At 33.7% G+C, this 23,062-nt stretch overlaps 3 protein-coding genes across 4 annotated transcripts; all 3 read left to right on the forward strand.

Moving 5' to 3' along the window:
- The first annotated feature begins 2,375 nt into the window (after window positions 1-2,375).
- Window positions 2,376-4,725, forward strand: LOC118061560 (uncharacterized). Its single transcript, XM_035075033.2, has one exon. It carries the CDS (start codon window positions 2,754-2,756, stop codon window positions 4,608-4,610), a length of 1,857 nt encoding a protein of 618 aa, XP_034930924.1. The 5' UTR covers window positions 2,376-2,753; the 3' UTR covers window positions 4,611-4,725.
- A 3,000-nt stretch (window positions 4,726-7,725) lies between these two features.
- LOC118061563 (bet1-like SNARE 1-2) lies at window positions 7,726-10,645 on the forward strand. 2 transcript variants are annotated; one of them, XM_035075035.2, is made up of 6 exons: window positions 7,729-7,915; window positions 8,110-8,260; window positions 9,503-9,559; window positions 9,651-9,710; window positions 9,797-9,882; window positions 10,171-10,645. In XM_035075035.2, exons 1-6 carry the CDS (start codon window positions 7,902-7,904, stop codon window positions 10,196-10,198), a joined length of 396 nt encoding a protein of 131 aa, XP_034930926.1. In that variant the 5' UTR covers window positions 7,729-7,901; the 3' UTR covers window positions 10,199-10,645. The 2 variants fall into 2 exon arrangements, with proteins under 2 accessions (XP_034930927.1, XP_034930926.1); XM_035075036.2 differs by lacking the exon at window positions 10,171-10,645 and having other exon boundaries at window positions 7,726-7,915; window positions 9,797-10,158.
- Window positions 10,646-11,673: 1,028 nt separating this feature from the next.
- Window positions 11,674-14,266, forward strand: LOC118061561 (AT-hook motif nuclear-localized protein 20-like). The gene is made up of 2 exons (XM_035075034.2): window positions 11,674-11,677; window positions 13,184-14,266. The coding sequence occupies exons 1-2, from the start codon at window positions 11,674-11,676 to the stop codon at window positions 14,047-14,049; spliced, it is 870 nt and encodes a 289-aa protein (XP_034930925.2). The 3' UTR covers window positions 14,050-14,266.
- Window positions 14,267-23,062: the final 8,796 nt, after the last annotated feature.

A 23,062-nucleotide genomic window follows, 5' to 3' on the forward strand; every position in this document is an offset into this window, starting at 1 on the left:
GAAATCATAATAAAAAGGATGATTGGGTCAACTTTTAGTTATGACAATATGTACAAAGTTGTAAATAATAACAATAAACCTTATATGAATACAATTATATATCTGATGAGAATGAATCAAAGTTATGTCAATCAATGTTTAATAGTAGATGAAGAACCTAATGCAAACATGACTATGTTTTTTTAAAAAAAAAATTTCAACAAACCATTATAAAATGATTTTACAAATCACAATAAATTATTGATTATTGAAAATGTATTTATTATCGAGTTAAATCATGGATTAAATGAGAAAATATAACATTTGTCTATCACGATGAAAAAATTATCCCTTACAGTTTTATTTTGTGCCTGATTATATGCTTAAATAAACCTAATTGGAATCACACCCCCGTGCTAGAAACAAAAAGAAAATCTTGCAAGAAAAGGAGTGAAATGCTAAAATACATAAGTGAATCTATGAAAAATCAGGACCAAGGACATAACACCAGAGGACATCATTATAAAATAAAAATAAAAAGAATGATGATGATGATTTAATGATATCCCAAAAACTAATAAAGTGGCTTAATTAAGCAAAGGCAAAGATCCTCAACGAAGACTCTTTATAAAGAAAAATTCATCCAAGCAAAGTTGTAATAATTAACTCATAATATCTATCATGATTATTATTTATTATGCTAACATGACAGATTGGGGCATCTGCTTAGGTATATAAACTGGACATATCTTGACTGCAGGAGAGATGCCAAAACCCATGACGTTACGAGTGAGCTAGACAATGGTTTTATCCTCTCTTCTTGTCATTATGTGATTGTTTCTTAATTCCTCGCCAAATCCATCCACGCGCATGGTCGTGACCAAGCATGCAAACTGTCCTCATAATAGAAATATAAAAACAAACCATCCAGGAGCTGTTAAACAGTAAGAGTTTGGCACTAAAAAAAATTGTTTTTTATATGTAATTTTAAGTTTGAGATTTATGATTATTTATATAATGATTATTAAAGATTTAGATGATTATTAATTTCAAAACCTCGTAAAATTAGTCGAGATGTGCATAAATTAATCCGGACATTCACCTTTATATATATATATAAACACAAGCTAACAACTCCCACTATGGTTAGCTTTTGACAAACTTTCCCTTCCTTTGAGCGGTATTTCTATGCAACATAACGAAATATACCGAAGTCCCATATCAAAGAGAAAGAGACATTTGATGATATGGTTATCTTTTGCTATATATTCTTATATCCTAAGATGAAGTATTCAAGTGTTTGCTCGAGAGAGAGTAGCAGGTAATGCCTAAATCCTCCAATAATTACAAAAATTTCCTACACGTTAAGATAGCCTTGCAAGTAAACTATTAATATAGCGTTTAAAAATACAGTTAAAATCATTTTAAAAAAATAAAAATATATTATTTTAATATATTTTTTAACTTAAAATTACTTAAAAAAATAATTATTATTTCACCTTCAAACTATTTATGAAAAAAATACCGCAGTAACAACATTCCTCTATTTTAAACCCAATAAATTCCTCACACCACGTGATTAAGCAAAATTTAGCAAACTACCGTATCAATCAATTTGACCTATCTATATATGCAAAATATGAACATTTTGGCTTCACATTGCTGCCTTTTCGGCTCTTGTGGTTAAAAGGATTTTGATTTTCGAGTCCTGTACTTCGATTCAGATGGGTCTTACTGTGTCAGCATGAACTGTGTCCTACATGAAACATGTAAAGACGTTTTTTTTTTGTTTTTCTTTCCCTTGAGAGAGCAATCGGAATAAGTGAGGTCGAAGTCAAACACCTTTCAGCTACTGTTGGTTAGGTTGACCTAAAGCACGTTGTGAGGTCAAACCCACTTATGTCGAGTACTGGGTGCCCGTGAGCTGCCCTCCCGAAGTCGAGTTCCTACTCCACTGGTTGTGGGTCAAAAATAAGAAAATAAAAAACCAAACAAGACAAGGTTTCAAAATTGAAATCTCACCTGCTCCTGAGATTGGAACTGTGCCTCTTCGAATTTATTCTCTTTTCCTTTATGCGAAGTGTGGGAAATGGTCTCTTTTAACACTAATAGTGCTTCTCGTTGCCGCCAGAACACTATTGGTTCAAAATTTAATTTTTTTATTTAAATTTAATTTTTTAATGTTTTTAAATCATTTTAATATATTAATATAAAAAATATTTTTTTATTTCTTTCTTTCTCCGAAGTCAAATCCAGTGCAAAAAAATCTTGAAATGGATACTTTAGCCCATCTAAACCGGCACCTAATTTATTGAAAATAACAAATCAGTTGTTTGACAAAAGATTAGATGGATATTTTACTCTCTGTACAGTACACCAAATGCAATAAATGAGATGAAGGTCCTGATAAATTGCAAGTCGAACCCAGAAAACTTAAATATATGTAACAGTCCCAGTCTTAAGTCACTGTACAAACAAAAAGGAGCAGCGTAGCATAGCAATATTTGGCATGCCCTTTGCCTTTGGACCACCTTCAAGAATCAAAACACAGCTCAACCCCTTTTACTTTTGAAATAAAACCAGTCCTAACATCACACGCCCAAAAAACACAAAAAAGATGAAAAATCCCCCGAGGAGCTTCTGTTTCTCTTAAACGCCGCTACCAGCCATTTCTTGTTTCCCTCCACAAAGACACTCGCACTCTTCTAACAAGGTAAAAGATTCACATTTTCTTTTGAAGGAGCATTCATTTCTTGGTGATTGGGGTTAGAGATATGGTGGCAGAAGCTTGGATTGTGAAGATGGGAAACCAGGTAAGTAGCAATCTTAAGCACGCACTTCTTCTTGAATCTTCCAAGAAAAAGAGCAACCACAGCCACAACCACAACCACAACCACCCAAGAAATAAACAAGATTCTAAAGACAAACAAATCATCGGCATCTTGTCTTTTGAGGTTGCTAATGTCTTGTCTAAAACTGTACACCTCCACAGGTCCCTCACTGATTCTGAGATCTCAAAGCTAAAAAGTGAGATCTTGAAATCCGAGGGAGTTAAGAACTTGGTGTCTACTGATGAAAGTTACCTTCTTCAGCTTGCATTAGCTGAGAAACTCGATGACTTGAACAGGGTAGCTAATGTTGTTTCTAGGCTAGGAAAGAAGTGTGTCGAGCCTGCTTTGCAGGGTTTTGAGCATGTTTATGGGGATATTGTTGGTGGGGTTATTGATGTGAAGGAGTTGGGGTTTTTGGTTAAGGATATGGAGGGTATGGTTAAGAAGATGGAGAGGTATGTGAATGCAACCTCTAATTTGTATTGTGAACTGGAGGTTTTGAATGAATTGGAGCAGGCTACCAAGAAATTTCAGCAGAATCAACACGAAGAGAGTCAAAGGGCGTTTGAGCAGAAACTTATTTGGCAGAGACAGGATGTGAGGCATCTTAAGGAGATTTCTCTTTGGAACCAGACTTGTGATAAGGTTGTTGAATTGTTGGCTAGGACTGTTTGTACTATTTACGCTAGGATTTCTGCTGTTTTCGGGGAATCGGTGTTGCAAATGAAGGGCCTTGGGGCTGTTGAAGGGGTCTGTTCGTCCCCTCCCATGAAGGACGAATGCTGGGAGGTCCCAGGACATATTGGTGATTGTCATGGTTCACAAAGGGTTTCAGGGCCACTGAGACGGGCTGTTAGCAAGAGAAGCAGCAGTTTGTGTCAATCGGGACCAATTGAGAGAGCCGTGGTGGAGAAGAGGGACCTTAAACCTCGGATTGCTTCAGGGAAAGGTGGAGTTGATCTATTATTTCGAACTGAAGATATTGTGTTTCCATGTGGGACTAGTCCTGGAAGGCTTTTCCTGGATTGCCTTAGTTTGAGCAGTTCGGCTTCAAAGTTTGATGATGATGACAGTTGTGTTGTTGTCGATGAGGACCAGAGGAGCCAGACTTCTCGTTGTTATAGTGTAGGGAATGGTAGTGTGAAGATAGAGCTCCCAATCCCCTCAGGCTTTTCCAATCGGGGAGTTTCTTTCAGTGGAGATCAAAGACAAGCCAGGCGTGGTGGGATGAATAATGCACGGTTTGGTCCCAAAAGTAGGCTAATGGTTTATGCTCCTCCTTCCACAGTTGGAGGATCTGCCTTGGCCTTGCATTATGCAAATGTCATAATTGTTATAGAGAAACTGCTTCGCTACCCCCATTTAGTGGGCGAGGAAGCAAGGGATGACTTGTACCAGATGTTACCAACAAGCCTAAGAATGTCTCTGAGGACTAACCTCAAGTCCTACGTGAAGCATCTTGCTATATATGATGCTCCGCTTGCCCATGATTGGAAGGAGACTCTTGATGGAATACTCAGGTGGCTTGCTCCTCTTGCGCACAACATGATCAGGTGGCAAAGTGAGCGTAATTTCGAGGAGCACCAGATTGTCAAGCGGACAAATGTTCTTCTGCTTCAGACATTGTATTTTGCTGACAGGGGAAAGACAGAGGCAGCTATTTGTGAGCTTCTTGTTGGGATGAATTACATATGTCGCTATGAACATCAGCAGAATGCTTTGTTGGATTGTGCAAGTAGTTTTGATTTTGAAGACTGCATGCAATGGCAGTTGCAGTGCCGAGCTTCCTTTGTTGATTAATTATCATAATTAATATGAATACTTGAAGGAGGTTGTAAATTGTAGTTGTTGACTCCTGATACTTGAATGAAGACACAAATCACAGCTCAAACAAAGTTAATTTTCAAGCTTTTCACACTGATGACTTGCATTACTGAAGATCTGAATTGATTAATGTCTTTCACTGCCAGCTATGGGAAGTTTTCACTTTTGAATTACATGAATTCAATTAATTATGAGAAAATCTCTCTGTTCTGTAGAATGTGTATGTATCCAACATACTAAATATGTCATAATACTATCCCATGCACTAAACACAAGACAAAACAATGATTTGTTGAGTCTAGTACAGTCCAATTAATACTATCCAACATACCAAACACTACCTAATAGCTGATGTCAAGTTTCTATTTCTTTATTTTCTGATTAATGTTTACTTCTCCTGATTGATGATTGATATTTATGATTAGTTCTGCTTCAAATTATCCATTTCAAGTAACGCTTCTTAAGAGCATGTAACTGTTTGCTGCAACTGTATGTCAAGTGTCTGATAATTTATTGCTTTCTCTTGAAAGTAAGCTACGGATCAAGATCATTGAGTTTGAGCACTCCATAAGTTCATTTCTTCTTTGTGAATACCCATAGCCTGTTTAAAATGCATGGGTTTGTGCTTTCTTTTTTAGTATTCTTGCATCCACAAGCATCTGGTGTAGAAGTGGCGTTCATGTGCAAGAGCGTAGGATAAGGTCAACCCGTAATGGTACATGCGTGAACACTCCGATCTAAGTTAACTGTTTTATTCCGGTGCCGTCAAGATCTATTTATGTGATTCTGGTGCAATCTTACTTCTGAAACGAAGCATTATTATGCATTGTGAGTTCTTCAGGTTTAGGGCCAGCTTGTAACTATTTGCAGACCAGGCACACATGGTTATGAACCTTTGGTCTGACAAGACCAGTGGCTTTGGTCTTCTATTGCATGCTTCGTGAGCAAATGAGTTAGTTTGCAATGCAAGTTATCATCTTTAAACAGAACAACGTTTTCTCAAGTTTCATGATTTTTTGCTTACTAATGATCCTGAGAAATTACAAATATTTATTGCCGAGGGTGATGCCAGACTTGAAGCAATCAAAGGAACGGACGTACCAGATAAATCCAAGGCTGGAAGCGGGTGGTATCACGTGGCATTAAACACGTTACAGTCGGTAGAAGAGAGCATTGATGTGATAATAAAAGACCCCTTGATTTAGGAACCCTGTGTGGTCACTGGTCTGATGCTTACAAATACAAGAATTTATCAAAAATTAAAAATAAAAATAAACGTTGACTTATTATTACTATTACTATTCACCCAATAATTAAACATGCACTTGAGTGGTGCGTATTTGCATGCGCGGGTACATGCACCATGTGTGGTTCAGAGCACGAAGTCGAGACAAAATTATATTAATCTCATGCTCTATTTAAATAAAAGATTGTTTGTTTTTATATTTTGAAAATATTTTAAAAAAAAATTAATTTTTTTTAATAATTTCATATTATTTTGATGTGTTAATGTTAAATTTTTTTTTTTAAAAAAATAAAAATTATTATTTTAATATATTTTTTAAATAAAAAATATTTTAAAAAACAATTATTATTTCACTTGAAAATATTATAAAACTCTTGTAATGAAGGTAAGATGACGGAGCTCAGCTTTAGAGAGTCCCCGTAGTTTCTTATTCTGTGAATGATTTCTTTGCAGAGCAGTATTTGCAGGGGAGAAAGGAACATTTGAAGCCCTTTCTCCCCTTCTCTTTTCTTTTGAGATAGAAAAAAGGCGTTTAGACCCACTGGTCTATAGCCTAGCAGGCTTGGGCAACTGAAATAAAGAGACCATGGGTGTTGGCGGGCTATCAAACCCAAACCAGAGGGCTAAGGCTTGTTTTTATTTATTTTTACTATTTACTATTTATTTTTATTTTTTAAAGGGAGAGAACGACCTATCATTTATTTATTTTATTTTATTTTAAAAGTAAGAAGCATGCCACTCGCCAAGACAGATAATGTGTCGTTTCCAAGTACAGATTTTGATCACCACAATTATGGCTAAAAAACCAGGCAGGTAGTCTTTTGGCAAAAAAAAAATAATAATAAAATATTCAAGCTATTTCAATCTAAAAACACTTCACCAGCACCTTCATAACATCCAAAAATCATTTCATCAAATTCTAAATACTCAAAAAATAATCTAAAAACATGAAATCAAACTAGTTTAGTTTTACCTTTTTTGGCTCATGTCTATTTTTTTCATACAACATCGAGGCTCTAAACAACCGCCATAAAGCCCTTCTCATCTAATGAAATCTGTGAATACCAAGAAAACCTATTTTGGTGGTCAAAGATGGAGTGAATGATGACTTTTTTTAATGTCATTGGAATTCATCAATTTATCTCTCTCTCTTCTTTTTAACCAAAAACTAAAAAATAACAAAAATAAAATAATATATCAAAATTAATTTTTTAAAATTTAACAAAACCTAAATTGTATACATTGTGTTATTTTTAAAGATATAGGATGTAAGTGTATTTCTTATGCAATCTTTGACATACCACCTATTTTAATGTGTTTTTAGTTCCATCCTCTTAATTTTACCATTGACTAAGAATTCAGATGCAATTGGCCTTCAACTAGGATCAAATTACACAAATAAAATTAAAAAAATCAAATTGAATTATTAAAAAAATACTTAGTGTCATCCATGTCAGTGAGTGTGTGAATAATGCTAGTTTAACAATTAACACCTTGGGTGTTTTAGTTTTTTTGATGTAATGGGGACGAAATTGATACAATAAAGAAAAATTATTTAGTATACCAATAACTGTATTCGTTTTGTTTCATAAAAATGTAAAACTATAACTTATTTTTATAATGAATCCTATACTTGAAAAAAAAGGAATGGTGAAAGGATGAAATACAATTTCCGATGCTCCCAATAATTTCTCTCAAAACACAGAGTTGAATTTGAGATCGTTAGGCCTCACCATCTTCATTAAATGATAGGGCAACCTTCATTAATAATGGGCCTTCTTGGAAGGCTCAAGACGCTCTCGGTGGATAAACTTTCAGCAAGTCAATATTCTCGCCGGATTTTTATTGTGGCCCAGTAATTAGTTTTTTCAATTAAAAAAAAAACCAACAAAATTCGAGGCCGGATCCCGGCTTGTGCTCTGTTTTTTCAAAAAAGATTTTCTCAGCAACCAAACACTCGCATAGAGAAGCAGAAACCAACATTTTAATCATTGATTCAGCAGCAGCAGCAGCCGCAGCCAATGAGTTACAGAAGGTTAGTTTACGAACCAGATGCTCCTTTCAATCTCAATCCAATATGACTTTTGTTAATCTAAATCACATCTAGCTTGGTTATTTCTATCTATCCTAGCTCTAGGGTTTCATTTTCGTTTTCTAATTAAAATTATAACGGACTGTGAATGCATTTCGATTTTGATTTGCTTGAATGTATTTTCAAAATGATGGCAGGGAGCATCGAAATTCGAGAACAGCTCTCTTTGATGATGGGCTTGAAGAAGGAGGTCTTAGGCCATCCTCTTCCTTTTCCCACGAAACCGACGACCATGACAATGATAAGGCTGTTCACACTCTGCAAGACAGAGTTCTTTTCCTCAAGAGAGTATGCCTCTCTCCCAAACTTTAAAACTAATCCTTTGCATCACTCCTTATGTAATTTACTTCCTTTCATATTAAATAAACTGCTGCCTGAACCTGCCTTTGTTTTTACTTTCTTGGTTCATGAAATCTGTACCGTGTCATGATTAATTTGGGATGACATGCACAATGCTCTGTCATTTCAGACTTGTTTTGAATGGTGTAGCTGATGTATAGTTGAGTAGTATTCTGAACTGAGTTGACATGGTACAATTACAATACAATACAGTCATCTTTTTTATTTTTACACAGCACCAGCATCGTTTGTTGTTTGTCAATGATGGGCAGTAATAAGGTGCTTACTGGTGAGATGCATGTTAAACAAACTTGCACGAAGTTGAAACCATTCAGGGGCTTCTGGTCTGTACTTATCTAGTTGTCCTTGCCTTTTAAGTTCAGGTGGTTTTTCTGTTCGTTTTTTTTATGGAAAGTTCATGTTTACCAGTTTTTTTTTTTTTATATATAAAAAAAATGTATTGAAATTTGTGATTGTTTTATGTGCTAATATTGTATAGCACCCTGTGAAGTTTTGCTATGCTCATGCATACAAATTGCAAATACCAGATCAAATTCTCCTAGGCATATGATGGAGCAGGGAATGGAAGGATAGTGCGAGTGTTGCTTAACATTAACTGAAGAAAGCAGATTCAAAATGTTACATCACCTAATATGCCACCCTTTTTCTTATAGCTTCCTGTAATGTATGTACTCAATTGATGTCACACACACACACACACACACTCTTCACACTTTTATGATGAGTTATACCTGTGTAATTGTATGTGTGTGCAGATAGTCAGAGGGGTTGAAGAGCCCTTCTATTTTGATTTTTGTTTGTCTTTGGAGTTTCCTGATCCTCCTATTTGTATATCCTCTCCATTTTTTATCTAATAAAATCCATTTTTTTTCCGTAAAAAAAGTTTTGTATGTTATGGATGTCATGCACTCTTTTGCGTGCATTCTCACAGGCATCTGTGTAATACTAGAAGTTCTGTTGCTGCAGCCTATTGGAATTCTTTTTTGATAAGACACAATTTTGATCAGGGAAGAGAAATGAAAGTTATACAGGATTGATGTTTTCCTGCAAATTAAGTAGTTTTTTTTTGGCTGATGATGCATATAAATGTTTAAATGCATTTTCTGGTAAATAAATCCAAATTTTCTTTTTGAAGCAACTCATGATATGTATACACCTTCTTGTTTACAGTTAACGGGTGATATACACGAGGAAGTGGAGAGTCAAAACCATTTGCTTGATCGAATGGTATGTGGTTTGTATTTTTGATTGACAGTCCCAGATTTAGGGAAAACAATTTCAACTTCTTTATTCTGAGTGAAATCTGTTGTAAAATCAGGGCAACAACATGGACACATCAAGGGGTATAATGTCAGGAACCATGGATCGATTCAAGATGGTAACAAGCTAGAACTACTTTGAGTTATTTTTTATTTACTTGGCTGCGTGGAAGTAGCTGAGCATAATAAAGTTCTTGCTATGCAGGTATTTGAAAAGAAATCAAGTCGGAGAACATGTGCCCTTGCAGGGTTTTTCATCCTTTCCTTTTTAATTCTGTACTATCTCATTAGGTAAATGAATTAATGTTGGATCATTTGCAAAATAACTGTTTCATATCTGAAAGGGCTTTTCACCATCAGTTTTTTTACTACTGTTAAACTGTTCATACAAAGTGAATTTAAGTTGTCTCCCTGCCAAATTTATAAAGTTTCAAAATCTTGGTCAGCTTCCATTGAGCTAAAAGTTTTCTACATTTTAGCATAGGAAACCGAAATTGAAGAGGACGGTAAATTCTACTCAAGGGATGCATGGCCTGAACAAATATGTTCCATTGATGCTGATTAACATTTTGTTTGCAGGGTCCTTGTATACTTGAAGCAAGGTTGAAGCAGAATTATGAGTACGTCACCTTTGAAGTCCTTGATTGACAATGGGATTTTGCAAGGGTGCTGCTACAAGTGGAATGACCATGTCCTTTCTTAAGTTGGAAGATAACTCATGGTTTACCGTATCCGTATGAGATGGCCTGTGATTGAACGTATACTACGTGCTTTACCGTATTCTGGTGTTTTCAAGTAAACATGGAGTGGGTTAGAACTTACAGAAAATGTCAAGGCATGTTAGCATGCAGTGTTTTTTAGTTTTGTACAAGGAAATCTCCAGACGAAGCGGTGGGGATTTCCACTGCACGATACCAAATGTCGAAATCATTATTTTTTTCGTCATGATGCAATACGTTGATCCTCGGATTTTTACCGAGAGCGTTTCTCTCCGCTGAAACTACAGCACATGTAATTAATGTTCATAAAAATTGCCGATCAAACTATTCCTCCCTACATCTTTTCGTTTCTGTTCTGTCTAATCCCGAAATGGTGAAATAGTTCAAGTTGTTCCGGAACTCACCGACCAGTCAAAAGTTGTAGTTTCTCGCTCAATAGAGCCTAATAAAAGTCAAAACGATACTCTGGTTCTAAAAAACAAAAGAAAAAACAGAGTAGGCTTCTACGTCCATTCATTTAACGTACAAAACTCAGCAATAGAATTCCTACGTGCAAAAGCTCCTCGCTGAACAGGTTCCATAGCTGGACAAACATTATTTGCTTTACGATTTCTTCCAAATTTGGACGAACACTCTTTCAACCTATCCTAGTCGTAGGCTTCTAGATGTCCAGTTGTTGATCCGGCATCATTGAAATAAATTAAATAAGGCACATGCAGCCATCACTTCTGTCTCGTTGCCTCTGCCCTAATCTCACAGTATTTGCATGAACTCTACACATCTACAGCACCACCACAAAAATTAGCTTCTGTGGTTACGTTTTCTGCATAATAACAAAATTATTGCAACCTGCACTCTGAAAATTTTACTGCCTGACAGTAATTGTAAACCTAGATTTACATGCACCTTTTTTTCTCGGTATGTAATGGCAAGAACCATACGTCCGTGAGTCTAAATTACAAATGAAGCGAGATGCGAGAACAACAATGGAAGAGTCAGAGGATCAATAGCTCAGTACTGGTGGCCATCCATATTCCTTGGTGATCAAGGGTTGCAAATCTAGTCGTTAAAGTAACAGTAGCGGCAGAATGATATAAATAAGCAGCTCGCACCTCCATAGCCGGCCCTCCTACGGATGTCACACACCAGACATGGATGTGTTCGTTCATACGTAGGAGTAAAAATTCAAAGAAAAGACCCTAATGACTAGCGAGGTACGTATAAAGTAATGTGAAAAGACATTTCAGCATTAATTTTGTTTTTGGTACAAGTAATTAAATGCAGCGTTGATCAGGATAGGGGAAAAGGGAAAAATAAATAAAAATAGCCCCAGTATAATTTGGCCAGTACATACACGTACGCGATGCGTAAACATCATGTCCTTTTCTTTTGTTTTATGGGCGGGGTTCGATTAAACATCAACATCTTCAAATTTGTTTTCTTTTATATTCTTGTCTGGAAATTAATTAAGATTAGAAATTTGAGCACTCGACCTTTGGCATGCAGCACAGATCTTATTACCATGCAAATAGATATTCCATAATTAATTAGCAGCATCCTACGACTCTCTTTTTTATGCTATGTATGAAGTTAGGGAGAAGCGAAAGTGTGCATCCCAATCTATAGAGCTTTTTATAACCATACATTAATTAATTATCAGGAAGCCAAAAGCTCTCCATCTACCTCGTATAATTATTATCAAATTTAATAATTAGTAAATCACTTGGAATTAATTGTAATTAATTAAGTTGACGGGACATTGTTTATGTAGCTAGAGAACGACTTGTGGCCGACCCCTCAACATAGAGATTATTAGACTCAAAGATTATGAAGAGAGTGCAAAGCAAAGGATATGGAAAGGTTGCGAGCAACTAGCTAATAGCTGTAATACGTGCATCTTTATTATCATAATGCTTTTCTATCAAAATATATTAAACTAATATTTTTTTATTTTTTAAAATTTATTTTTTTATAATATAAAAAATAAAATTTAAAAAATAAAATAAAAATATTATTTCAATATATTTCTAAAAATAATATTACTTTAAAAATTAAAAAATTATAACATATTAAGAATATTGAAATGTTGGGGCACGAGAAAACGACGTGCTTCCCACCTGCCCACGCGCACAAGACCCCACGAAACCCTAATTTCAATGACCTCTAAAAGAAGAGCTTATAATATATTGTTGATCACGTTACTATTAGCTAGTACTAGCTCGTAGTATTAATATAGTACATGGACGAGGAGAAAGAACCCTTGCCTAGCTACCTTGCCGAATCACAACACAACGCAAAGGCACAGAAAAAACACAGAGCCAACATTCAAAGAAAGAAATTATACAAGCTCCATTGTTTTGTCTCTTGAGAGATCAGTTCATTTTCTTTGATGAACTTCCAATCTCTAACTAGTGAGCTTTAGTTTATAATTCTTTCTCTTTCTTCTCTCTTGATTTGTGTGTTGATTGATTCTATGACGGGTTTTGCATCAGTTCTTTGTTCTTTCTCTTAAAATCACTGATCTTGAATCGATCGTGCCACGCTTTACTTGATTCGATGACCAATTGCATCTAATTCTCTCTTTTCACAAGCTCTCCCTAGCTACCTCCTTTTCTAATCTTAATTTCTTTCTTCCTCTCTCACATGCATCCTCATCAAAATCTGAGGAAGAAGATTACCAGCATAGGAGCTAGCTAGTCTGTAAAAGAACCCTATTGATTGTGGTATTCAACCTTTTTTCTTAAAAAAAAATGTTTCTTGCCAAACCTTGCTTTGACTTTCTGGTCTCGAACCTTTCCTAAATAAAACCAACTGAAATTCAATTAAGTCTTCTCCTTCCGTTCTCTTAATTCCTTTCTTGTTCCCTTAATTAGCAATCCTGGCTAATCCTTGGTGGACGGGTCAGGTTGGCCTGCCTGGCCTCGACTCTTCATCCAATTCACCTTCGTTAGGAAAAATCAATCGTGAACTTTCCATTAATGAAACCAGCAACAGAAGCGGTGGAAGGGACGAAGATGATGATGATAGAGATACCGGAGATGAGGCTAAAGAGGGTGCTGTTGAGGTTGGTAACCGACGACCTAGAGGCCGGCCTCCTGGATCGAAAAACAAACCCAAACCACCAATTTTTGTGACTCGAGACAGCCCTAATGCCCTCCGTAGCCATGTCATGGAAATTGCTGGTGGTGCTGATGTAGCTGAGAGTGTGGCACAGTTTGCTCGGAGGCGTCAACGGGGTGTTTGTGTGCTTAGTGGCAGTGGCTCCGTGGCCAACGTAACCCTAAGACAACCGGCAGCACCGGGTGCTGTAGTCGCGCTCCACGGTAGGTTTGAGATTTTGTCCCTAACTGGGGCGTTTTTGCCGGGCCCGGCTCCTCCTGGCTCTACTGGACTGACTGTGTACCTTGCCGGCGGACAAGGGCAGGTTGTTGGAGGAAGTGTGGTTGGATCACTAATTGCAGCAGGGCCGGTCATGGTCATTGCTGCAACTTTTGCTAATGCCACTTATGAGAGGTTACCATTAGAGGATGATGAAGATGCTGGAAGTGGTGGTCAGGGACACATCCAAAGCGGAGCTAATAATTCCCCGCCAGCGATCGGAAGCAGTGGACAACAAGCTGGATTGCCTGATCCCTCATCTATGCCTGTCTATCTGCCGCCAAATCTAATGCAAAGTGGAGCTCAACAATTAGGGCACGACGCCTATGCTTGGGCACATGCTGCTAGACCGCCTTACTGATAGAGGAGCTAGCTAGAGAGGAGATTTTCATGATCAGTGTGATACTGTGTTGTACTAAGAGGTAGGCGTTTAAATTGGGAGGAAAAGAAGAATACTAGAATAGAGTTGTGAAGAGAAGAAATCATGCTAGCTTATCAACGTATATTAATTAAACTTCGCTTTGCTTTGCTTTGCTTTCTGTTATGCAATAAAAGGATGATTTCTGGCTTTTTAATTCTTTCCCATCTTCAAGTTTTTAATAATTTTTTCTACATCCATTATTGTTCCCTATTGAGATTTACCTTGGGTTGGATATTGTCTGCTTCTTTTATCCCAGTTTATAAAATATATATTTTGATTGATGCTCTTCTGAATTATAGTATATCTGATATGATGGATTGGACTTTGGAGATGTAGAAAAGTATTGGATATGGTTGGTAGACAGACAAAATCACCAAGTCTTGGGTTTTTGCAGTATAATCCTCGCCTTTTGTTTCAGGCTCTTGCAATCTCACTTTACCATACAAATAAAACTACAGAAATGGTGGATTTCATCATATAACCTCACTTAGATTTATGGTTAAAAGACCGTTTGAGTTATAATATCTTGAACAAGGTTTAGTGGAGTGACTAACTTGGAATTGCGCGCAGGTTGGCATTTTTAAAGCGTTGTTTCACAGAATAAACTGATACACAGAAGGATATCCTCATTGGCTAGTGTGCAGAGAAACATTGGTGCATATGAAAAATTCATATATAATATTTGAAAAATACCTTTATCCTTTCAACATAAATATCGTATTACAACTATAACCGAAGAAAGAAGGAAAACGGAGAGAGCAGAAAGGATTAAAAATAATAGAAAAAAGAGGATTCTATGATGATCATATCAGGGCTCCATGTAACAATATTTTACATATATTTTGCTTTTTGTTGGTTTAGTAAAGTATGCGGCTCCGCATTTCGTTTCTTTATTCTTGCATTATAGAGTGAAAATGCATAGCAGGAATTAGTTTTCAAGTTTGGGAGGAGATCTTATCCCTGGTGAAGCTCAAATCCAAAGATATGGAAATCAAAAACATGGCAAAGAGATGTTGAATTGGGGCAAATTCAAAGAGAGAAAAACCATGAATGGATGAATTATTAAAGTTTAGAGGACTTTCTCTTTGTCAATTTCCCCTAATTAATGGTGCGCAATACAATGAATGTAACTCTATGAGGGCATTCTATAGCCCCACATGTTTGCCCACTCACGTGTAATGGTGATACTCTATCTCCGTGAGCAAGATCTGTCCCATGAACACTTCCTGGAAGTTTTCCCTGGATGACAAATCTGGTGGCAGAATGGGGGATTTTCTTGCATAATCAAGAAGAATAATCTTAATTATTTCGTTGTCTTGGCATTAAACGTTTTTCTTTTTTCCGATTTAAAAACGCATGAATGGAAAGGTTGGTATCAGAGTGCTACTTGTGTATCTTTTAATTAAACTTGTATCAGATCATCTATGTCGATGGTGAAGTATCTTTACAGGTTTTAATTGTTTCAATATTCCTTCGAGGTTTCAATTTCAAAGCCACTGAAAATAATATTTAGTTCTTAAACTTAATAAGACTTTTTTATAAATAATTTCATAAGAAAAGTTTTAAAAGGTTCAAATAATATAGCATATATCATTTATATATTTAAAAAATATAAATAAGAAATCACAAGAATTGTATCATATTTATCGAACTAAAAAATAAATGTAAAGATAAAGTTTAAACTATGGATCAGCTCATTAAAAAGTAAATAAATAAAATATTTTTTTTATGAGTCTAATCAGTGATGAATCATGTCTAAGTGTCAACATTAATTGATTTTATTAAATATATTATTTCTTTGTTAGTTGATGGTTATATCCTTGTAACCCAAAGTTTAAAAGTTATTTTTCTTTGGGGATTAGGCTTTTTAATCTTGATCTTTTTAATTTAATATATTTTTTTAATTCTTAATATGTTTTTAGTTTTTTTTTTAATGGAAACCATATTGAAAGAAAGATATATCTTGATTTTGTTGTTTATATTCTTTAATATAAATGATCTGTATGATATAATTTAAATATCTCATCAAATTATTGATTAAATTTTAAAAGTCTAGAGATTGGAAAAGCGTTTTTTATTAGTTTAGATATATATGATCAGATAAATTAAAATCAACCAAATTTTAAAAGATAATCTCACTAAATTATTTATTTATGTCAAAGGTGAAGTTGAGAATATCTTTATGAGAGAGATACTAAATTTAAAATTCACTTGATTGAAGGGGATTACTTCAAGAAAAACTCACTTGAAAGTATATATTGGCTTTTGGCTTTAGGCTTTAGGCTTTAGGCAACCCCAGCCGATGAAAAAGATAAAGTAAAAAACCAAAACATTATTCCTGGTTATGAATATCATTTATATCAATAATTCTCGTATGAACATCCAGTGCAAACTGACATGGTAACTGCGATAATTAATCTGGTGCTTCTGATATAATTTCTGTGATATATAGCAGCAACATGCTTGTAATGGAGGCTTTGACTTACTAGATAGAATAAATAATTATTAAAGAAAAAAAAGGAAGACATTTATGTTCTTCCGAAACCATTTTAATCACGGCGAATAATTTTTTCAGAAGCTCTGTTAACTTAGTAATGTCCGGCCAGTCTGGAAAAACATGGAGTCAAGGCCCCATTTTGGATTCCTCAACTGCTATCTGATTCAAACAAGTTGACTTATTCCATCTTGAAATTATAATTATTTTGATCCGTCACTTTAATTACCCAGTCCAACGTGGGCTTATGGTAGAACATATATAGAATATTTATTAGCAATTTGAATGATGCACAGGTAATATTTTAATCGAGAACAAGAATATCAAATAACAATTTGAAAGAGGTATGCCATGAATATGAAAATAATATATCTTCTGTTTTTATTCAAGAATATGAGAATATTTATCTTTTGTTTTTTTTTTCATCGGTAAAAGCTCTAAATCACAGATAAACATAATCTGTCTGTCGATAAAACTATAAAATCTTGTAGTGTATTATTATTTGCTTATAAACAATTTATTTTTTAAAAATAATTATAATAAAACTGTTCATGCAAGTTTGCAAAAATAACCATAAATCGATTAGTTAGTATATAAAAAAATATAGTTGAAAAATCATTTTCTGGATTTGAATTATGATTATTGATATATGAAAAGTTGCAGTATTATTATTTTTCAGAGATCCTGTAGGGTTGGTTAATTAGAACCAAGAACAATAATTATTTGGAAATTAGTAGCATGCATGGGTCAAACAAGATGAATAAATGAACAACAGAATATTTCTTTCACTATCAAAACAGGCCAGAAACTTTAAAGGCAGGAAAAAAGAAAGGGGGAGAAATCCATTTAACTATTTTAATCACTTAACCCCGTCCACTACTTTTTCCTTTCATCATGCCCAAGAGATGCAATTCAAGAAGGATCTCAACTTTCTTCTCGCCACTTAATGTCATTTTAAAAGGGATATGAGAAGTATGAAAACTATATTTTGTCTCAATATAATTTTGTAGTCCAGATCCTACATGTATAATTTTGTTGCTTTATGGTGCTTCCCTGAGCTACCTTCCAATCATTCTGGCCTACCAAAAAAGATAATTTCCTCTTATTGTTTGCAATAAAATTGACCTTACAACATTTTCTTAAATGCAACAAAAGTACTGCCGTATTGGTTACATGTGCCTGGCTTGAAATAGAGTATTTCTATATATATATTCCTCGTAATTAAAGAATAATCGCGAATACTTCAGTGCTGATCTACTGAATATTGGTATAAGAAAACACTATTAATGGCCAGAATGACATGGCAGGGTTCCAAAAGCAAAGTATCATGACATTGATGTGGTTAATTTTATAGTTTTCTTCCCCTTGATGTTTCTTATATTCGTTGCGCAGATGTGTTAGCTTTAGTATTATAGAATAAATAAAATCATGCATGAGATCAAATTCAAAAGAGTTATTTTCCATATTGTGATGATTCTCAGAGAAAATAATCATCTCTATTTCCTTGTGAAAACATACATACCAGAAGGTTTTTTTTAACTGAAATGATCCGTGCTTCTATGATTAAATGCCTTGTATCTAGGGCTACACCAGAGAATATTTCAAGTTCTGCATAAAGTTCAGCAGAAGAGAACTTTAACATTCCATCAGATTAATCAACCCCTTTAAGATCATCTTCTTCTCCTCACACTCAATGGATCTTGTTGAGTTTTAGAAACATGGAGGACCCTCTTCACATGGATTCACGTGTCCTCCTTGATAAATATTGATTTAAAAATCGTTAGCAAATTGTATCAATACAACATTCCAAAGCTAAAGTCGAAGCAATGTTGATGATGGACCCTCATCTGTTCAATAATTACTATCGCACTAATTAAACTAACCCTTCATCTTATTACACCAATGAAAACAATTATGCTCTCCTTTTGTTGTTTCAATTGCCTTTCCAAGTGTTGGGACTCCACACAACTTGCATTTGCAACTAGCGAGACTGAGCTATCATCGAGACAGTGAGAAGCCATTAATCTAACATTAGTTGAAAGGGAATCCACCCATTAATGAAATGTAAACCACCCATTAATTGAAGCCAAATTATATATTAAAGAGAGCGAGAGATTATTATGAATAAACTATACAGTGGGGTAGCAGCGGACATCAACCAAGAGAAATCCAGGAACATGTTGGCTTTCCTTTCATGTCCATGTTGATGCTGAAATCCAATCGCGCCGTTCCCCTGTCGTGGAGTACACATCATCATCTTGTATCCAACGAAGCAGACTTTAACCTAATCTTTCAAAAACCAATCAGTCTCATTAGGCTTCCTTTCTTGAGAGAGAAAAGCCAACTTTGCTGCAAAGAGATGAGTGGCTTGAAATAAGGGTCTTTGATAGGCATGGCAGCTTTGAACTAATCAGTTGATTGAAAATATGGAGATAGTTGTTTTTAAAGTATTTTTTATTTTAAAATATATTTAAATGATATTTGTTTGTTTTTTTAAAATTATTTTTGATATTGTCCTATCAAATAATCTGAAAATATAAAAAGTATATTAATTTAAAATAAAAAAAATTTAATTTTTTTAAAAACACTTTCTAATCATAGTGTCAAACATTAATTTTATGACACAGTGGACATCTCTTGGTGCGTTTCTAAATCACTAGGTAATATACTATTTGAATAGCCTCACATGATTTTTTGAAAGTTTTAAAAGAAGGCATAACAAATCTTATCTTTTGGTATTACTTTACTTGGCTGGTTAAAAGTAATTTAGGTTAAATACGATTTAACTCAATATAAAAAAATAATTTTATATAATTTTATTTCAGTTTTCTTTTCAATTACAGGCTAATGAAAAGCGTTTCGCTTATACAAGTTATGATTTAAAGATAAATTCAGATTGTATTAGTAAATGGCCTAATAATATTAAGGGAGCATTTAATAGTGCGACCAAAATGTTATTTGTTTTAAATATAAATTTTTATTTATAGCTTAAAATTATTATTTTTAAATATTTTTATATTATTTTGATGTGTGATATTAAAAATAAATTCTAAAAATAAAAAAAATATTATTTTCATATATTTTAAAAAGAAAAGTATTTTAAGATATAACCTCCACCACTATATTCTTAAATCCTAAGTCAAAGTAATTAAGGAAATAAGAATATCTGTATTTTTTTATTATTCCTTTTGTAACAATTCTTACTATAAATTGTTTAATGATTTATTATAGTGCCCGAAGTTTGAAATTTGTTGCCTTAGCTATCTGTGACATACTTATCAAGCCCGGTTTAGGATTATTCGATCAAGGGATTATATGCCGGGTTATACCGGTTAATTTGAATTAATTTAAAAAATTAAAAAATATTTAAAATTATAATATTTTATAAAAAATTAAAAAATAATTTATGTGGATATAAATTAAAAGATTATTTCAAAAGATTTTTTATCCCATATTAAAAAGATATTATCTTATCTTTTTAAGTTGAAGTATTTAAATTAAAATTTTTTTTTCTTGTGAATATAGAGTATTTGGTTTTAAATTTTTTAAAAATAAAATATTCCTCTAGTATTTATATAGTAAAATTTGACATAAGCTAATAATCAACTGAAAAAGATGAAAAAAAAAATTTCTAGTTTGGGGAAAAATACATTTGAAAAAAAAGAAGGTCTCTAACTAGGATAAAAACACTTTTGAAAAAAAAAAAAACAAGTTACTCGAGTTCTAGGTTAACCTAGTGGGTCAAATAGTTTTTTTTCGGCCAATTACAAGTTTGACTTTTGAATGAAACAAACTCGATCAAAGATTCAGGTCACCCGCAGCCTTGATCAAATTTGATAACTATAATATGAGACTCAATTCATGGATACGGTAATAACCAAGCTATTTCAAACATTTAATTAACAAGATATGCCTAGCTGATCATGTGGTGACTTAATCTTGCAAGGTGAACCACTAATTCAAAATTAATAGATTCATCCATGTGTTAAGGGAAAGGAATGAAGTAGCTGACCATTTAGCTAAACAAATTAAAGTTTAAGTAGACCTGATGGATTTATAGCTTAATTAATTGGTTGTAACTCTTCTTTTGTTTATCTTAGCCTTTAATTAACTTATTAATTGAGCAATATTAAAATCATTCATTATAAAATTAAAAGAACTGAATGTCATGATTTTTCTATCGAATTTCAAGATCGATGAAATATTCCTCTTATGACTAAAAAACCTTTGTTTTATGTTTCTGCCACATTTTTCACAAGATCCCACAGGAGCGAGCGAGCGAGCAAGTTTAATACAAGTTAAAAAGGTGAGTTTCCGAGACCAAAAGATTTCAAAATTGGATGACAAATTTTTAAATAATATTATTGAACTCTGGTATATATTCTCTTTAATTAGCCTGTCATTCATCGATCTTAACGCACCCACCCACACATATATCCTATTTTAGAACTGCTCAATTTGTTCTTGTCTAGAAAAGCTCATTGCACAATTCAACTATTAAACTTAAACTTTTATTTTCACCCCTTCTTTTCCCTTGAATGATTAGCATGTCATGTTATTGTGCTGTGTGTTATGATTGATATTTTTCTAGTTGCAAAGACTATATAAAACCATATTAAAACAGAATGCAGCACGTTCTGCAACCTTTTATTATATGTCTAGTAAATAGCTCAATTTCTTTAAGCGATGGGTCACAATAAGAAAATTGAAGAATGCCGATTGATAATTCCGCTGGTACGTGTTTAGAAAAAACTATGTTGATATTTAAAATAAAAAAAATATCGTTGTCATTGGAAAGTCGATCTCAACAATTTTATTCTATCAACAATTTCTAATATGAATGATAAAATATTTCATTTTTAGAGTCAGTTTTTACCACTTATTTTCCACCAGACAATCAATTAACAATGAAAAGTATCGACATAGTAAACGTTGATAGAATAATCAATTTCTAAGTGTGTTTGGTATTATGATAGCTGTTGTGGTTGTGGTTTGAAAAAAATTGTTTTATAAAAAGTACTTTTAGTTGAGGATGGTTTGAAAAAATAGGTGTTTGGTTAAAACTGTGGTTAAAATTGAGGTTGAAAAAAAAAATAGTTTTAATGTGTTTGGTTAAGAATGTTTTTGAAATTTAGGTTATAAAATAATTTTTAAAAATATATATTAATATTGATGGTTTTTAATTTAAATATTATGGATTTAACTATTGTTATTATATCATAAAATAAATCACACTTTATATAAAATATTTTTTATTACTCCATTAAATTATCTACAATTCCATCATGTATGAAATTGAGATTGCAGTCAAATTCTATAAATGCAGTGTCATCAAGCGATCTCTGTCTAATTTATATAGTTATTAAATAATGTTTAACACTAGTTTTTTTAATAAAACACAATTAAAAATATAAAAAAATTATTTTCTTGGATCGAACCTGATTCAATGTATTTTTAACTTTGAACCGAACTGGTTTGACAGAATCAATTTTACTATTGATAGAAAAAATGGGTGAATAGTAGAGCATGACTTCACTGTTAGAAGAAAATGGATGAACAGTGGAGTCATGCTCCACTGTTCATCCATTTTTTCATTTCAAGAAGCAGCCGAGAGCTGCTTCTTGATACCTGTGGTTGCACCACAGTTAATGGTGGTGGAAATGTTACCAAATAGAAAAATTTGTGGCTGCGGGTGAACCTCACCCGCAGCCACAATACCAAACAACCACTTAAAGAATATTCTATCAATTTTTCTATCGATATTTTCAATTATTTTGTTGGCATCTCATGACAATTAACACAAAAAAAAAAAATTCTGTCTTTTTCATAAATTAACATCTAAGATTCAGCGTAAACAAATAATAATCAGACAAATAAAACTTGCAATAAAGTTAATATTTGGGTAGATTTTATATTTTGTACAAGATTTTAAATTGTTTAATGGTAAACGTCCAAAAGAATGATAAACAAAAATTGCAAAACACAATTCACCAGAGAATGCTTGAAAAACTTCCAAAGTCTCTTCATCATGAGTCTACATCACTCCATTTTGCAAGCAAACGCCTTTTCAACATTAGAATAGGAATCTTAAATCTCAATTGAACCAACAATAACTAAATTATAGAATCACTTTCACCAAAATTGCAAAAATGTAAATTTTAATGAATTGGCCGGCCTATCTTCGTTGAAGACTTTAACCTCCATGTGATGAATTCAAAGATCTGGTAACTAGTCTCACGATCAAGGCAGAACTGTTGTCATATGCCAACATTTTCTATTTATATGTGTAGAACAATATACAATAGTAAATATAGAGATTACAACACTAAAGTAGTCCTATAGTATTTTCTACACACATGTATTTTATAATACAAGATTGTCATTTTGTACGAGACAGGGTTGTGAAGAAGTAGATTCACATTCGTTTTCTTTTCTCAAGATCAACTTGCAGATATCTTT

Source organism: Populus alba, chromosome 10 (genome assembly GCF_005239225.2).
Source record: "Populus alba chromosome 10, ASM523922v2, whole genome shotgun sequence".
In the NCBI taxonomy this organism is placed as follows: domain Eukaryota; kingdom Viridiplantae; phylum Streptophyta; class Magnoliopsida; order Malpighiales; family Salicaceae; genus Populus; species Populus alba.

Bases quoted from the DNA above. Each gene is read 5' to 3' on its own strand.
- LOC118061560 (XM_035075033.2), top strand. From the start codon at position 2,754: ATGGTGGCAGAAGCTTGGATTGTGAAGATGGGAAACCAGGTAAGTAGC.
- LOC118061563 (XM_035075035.2), top strand. The intron at 8,261-9,502 runs GTATGCCTCTCT...TCTTGTTTACAG, and splicing joins GAGTTCTTTTCCTCAAGAGA to TTAACGGGTGATATACACGA. The intron at 9,883-10,170 runs GTAAATGAATTA...TTTTGTTTGCAG, and splicing joins ATTCTGTACTATCTCATTAG to GGTCCTTGTATACTTGAAGC.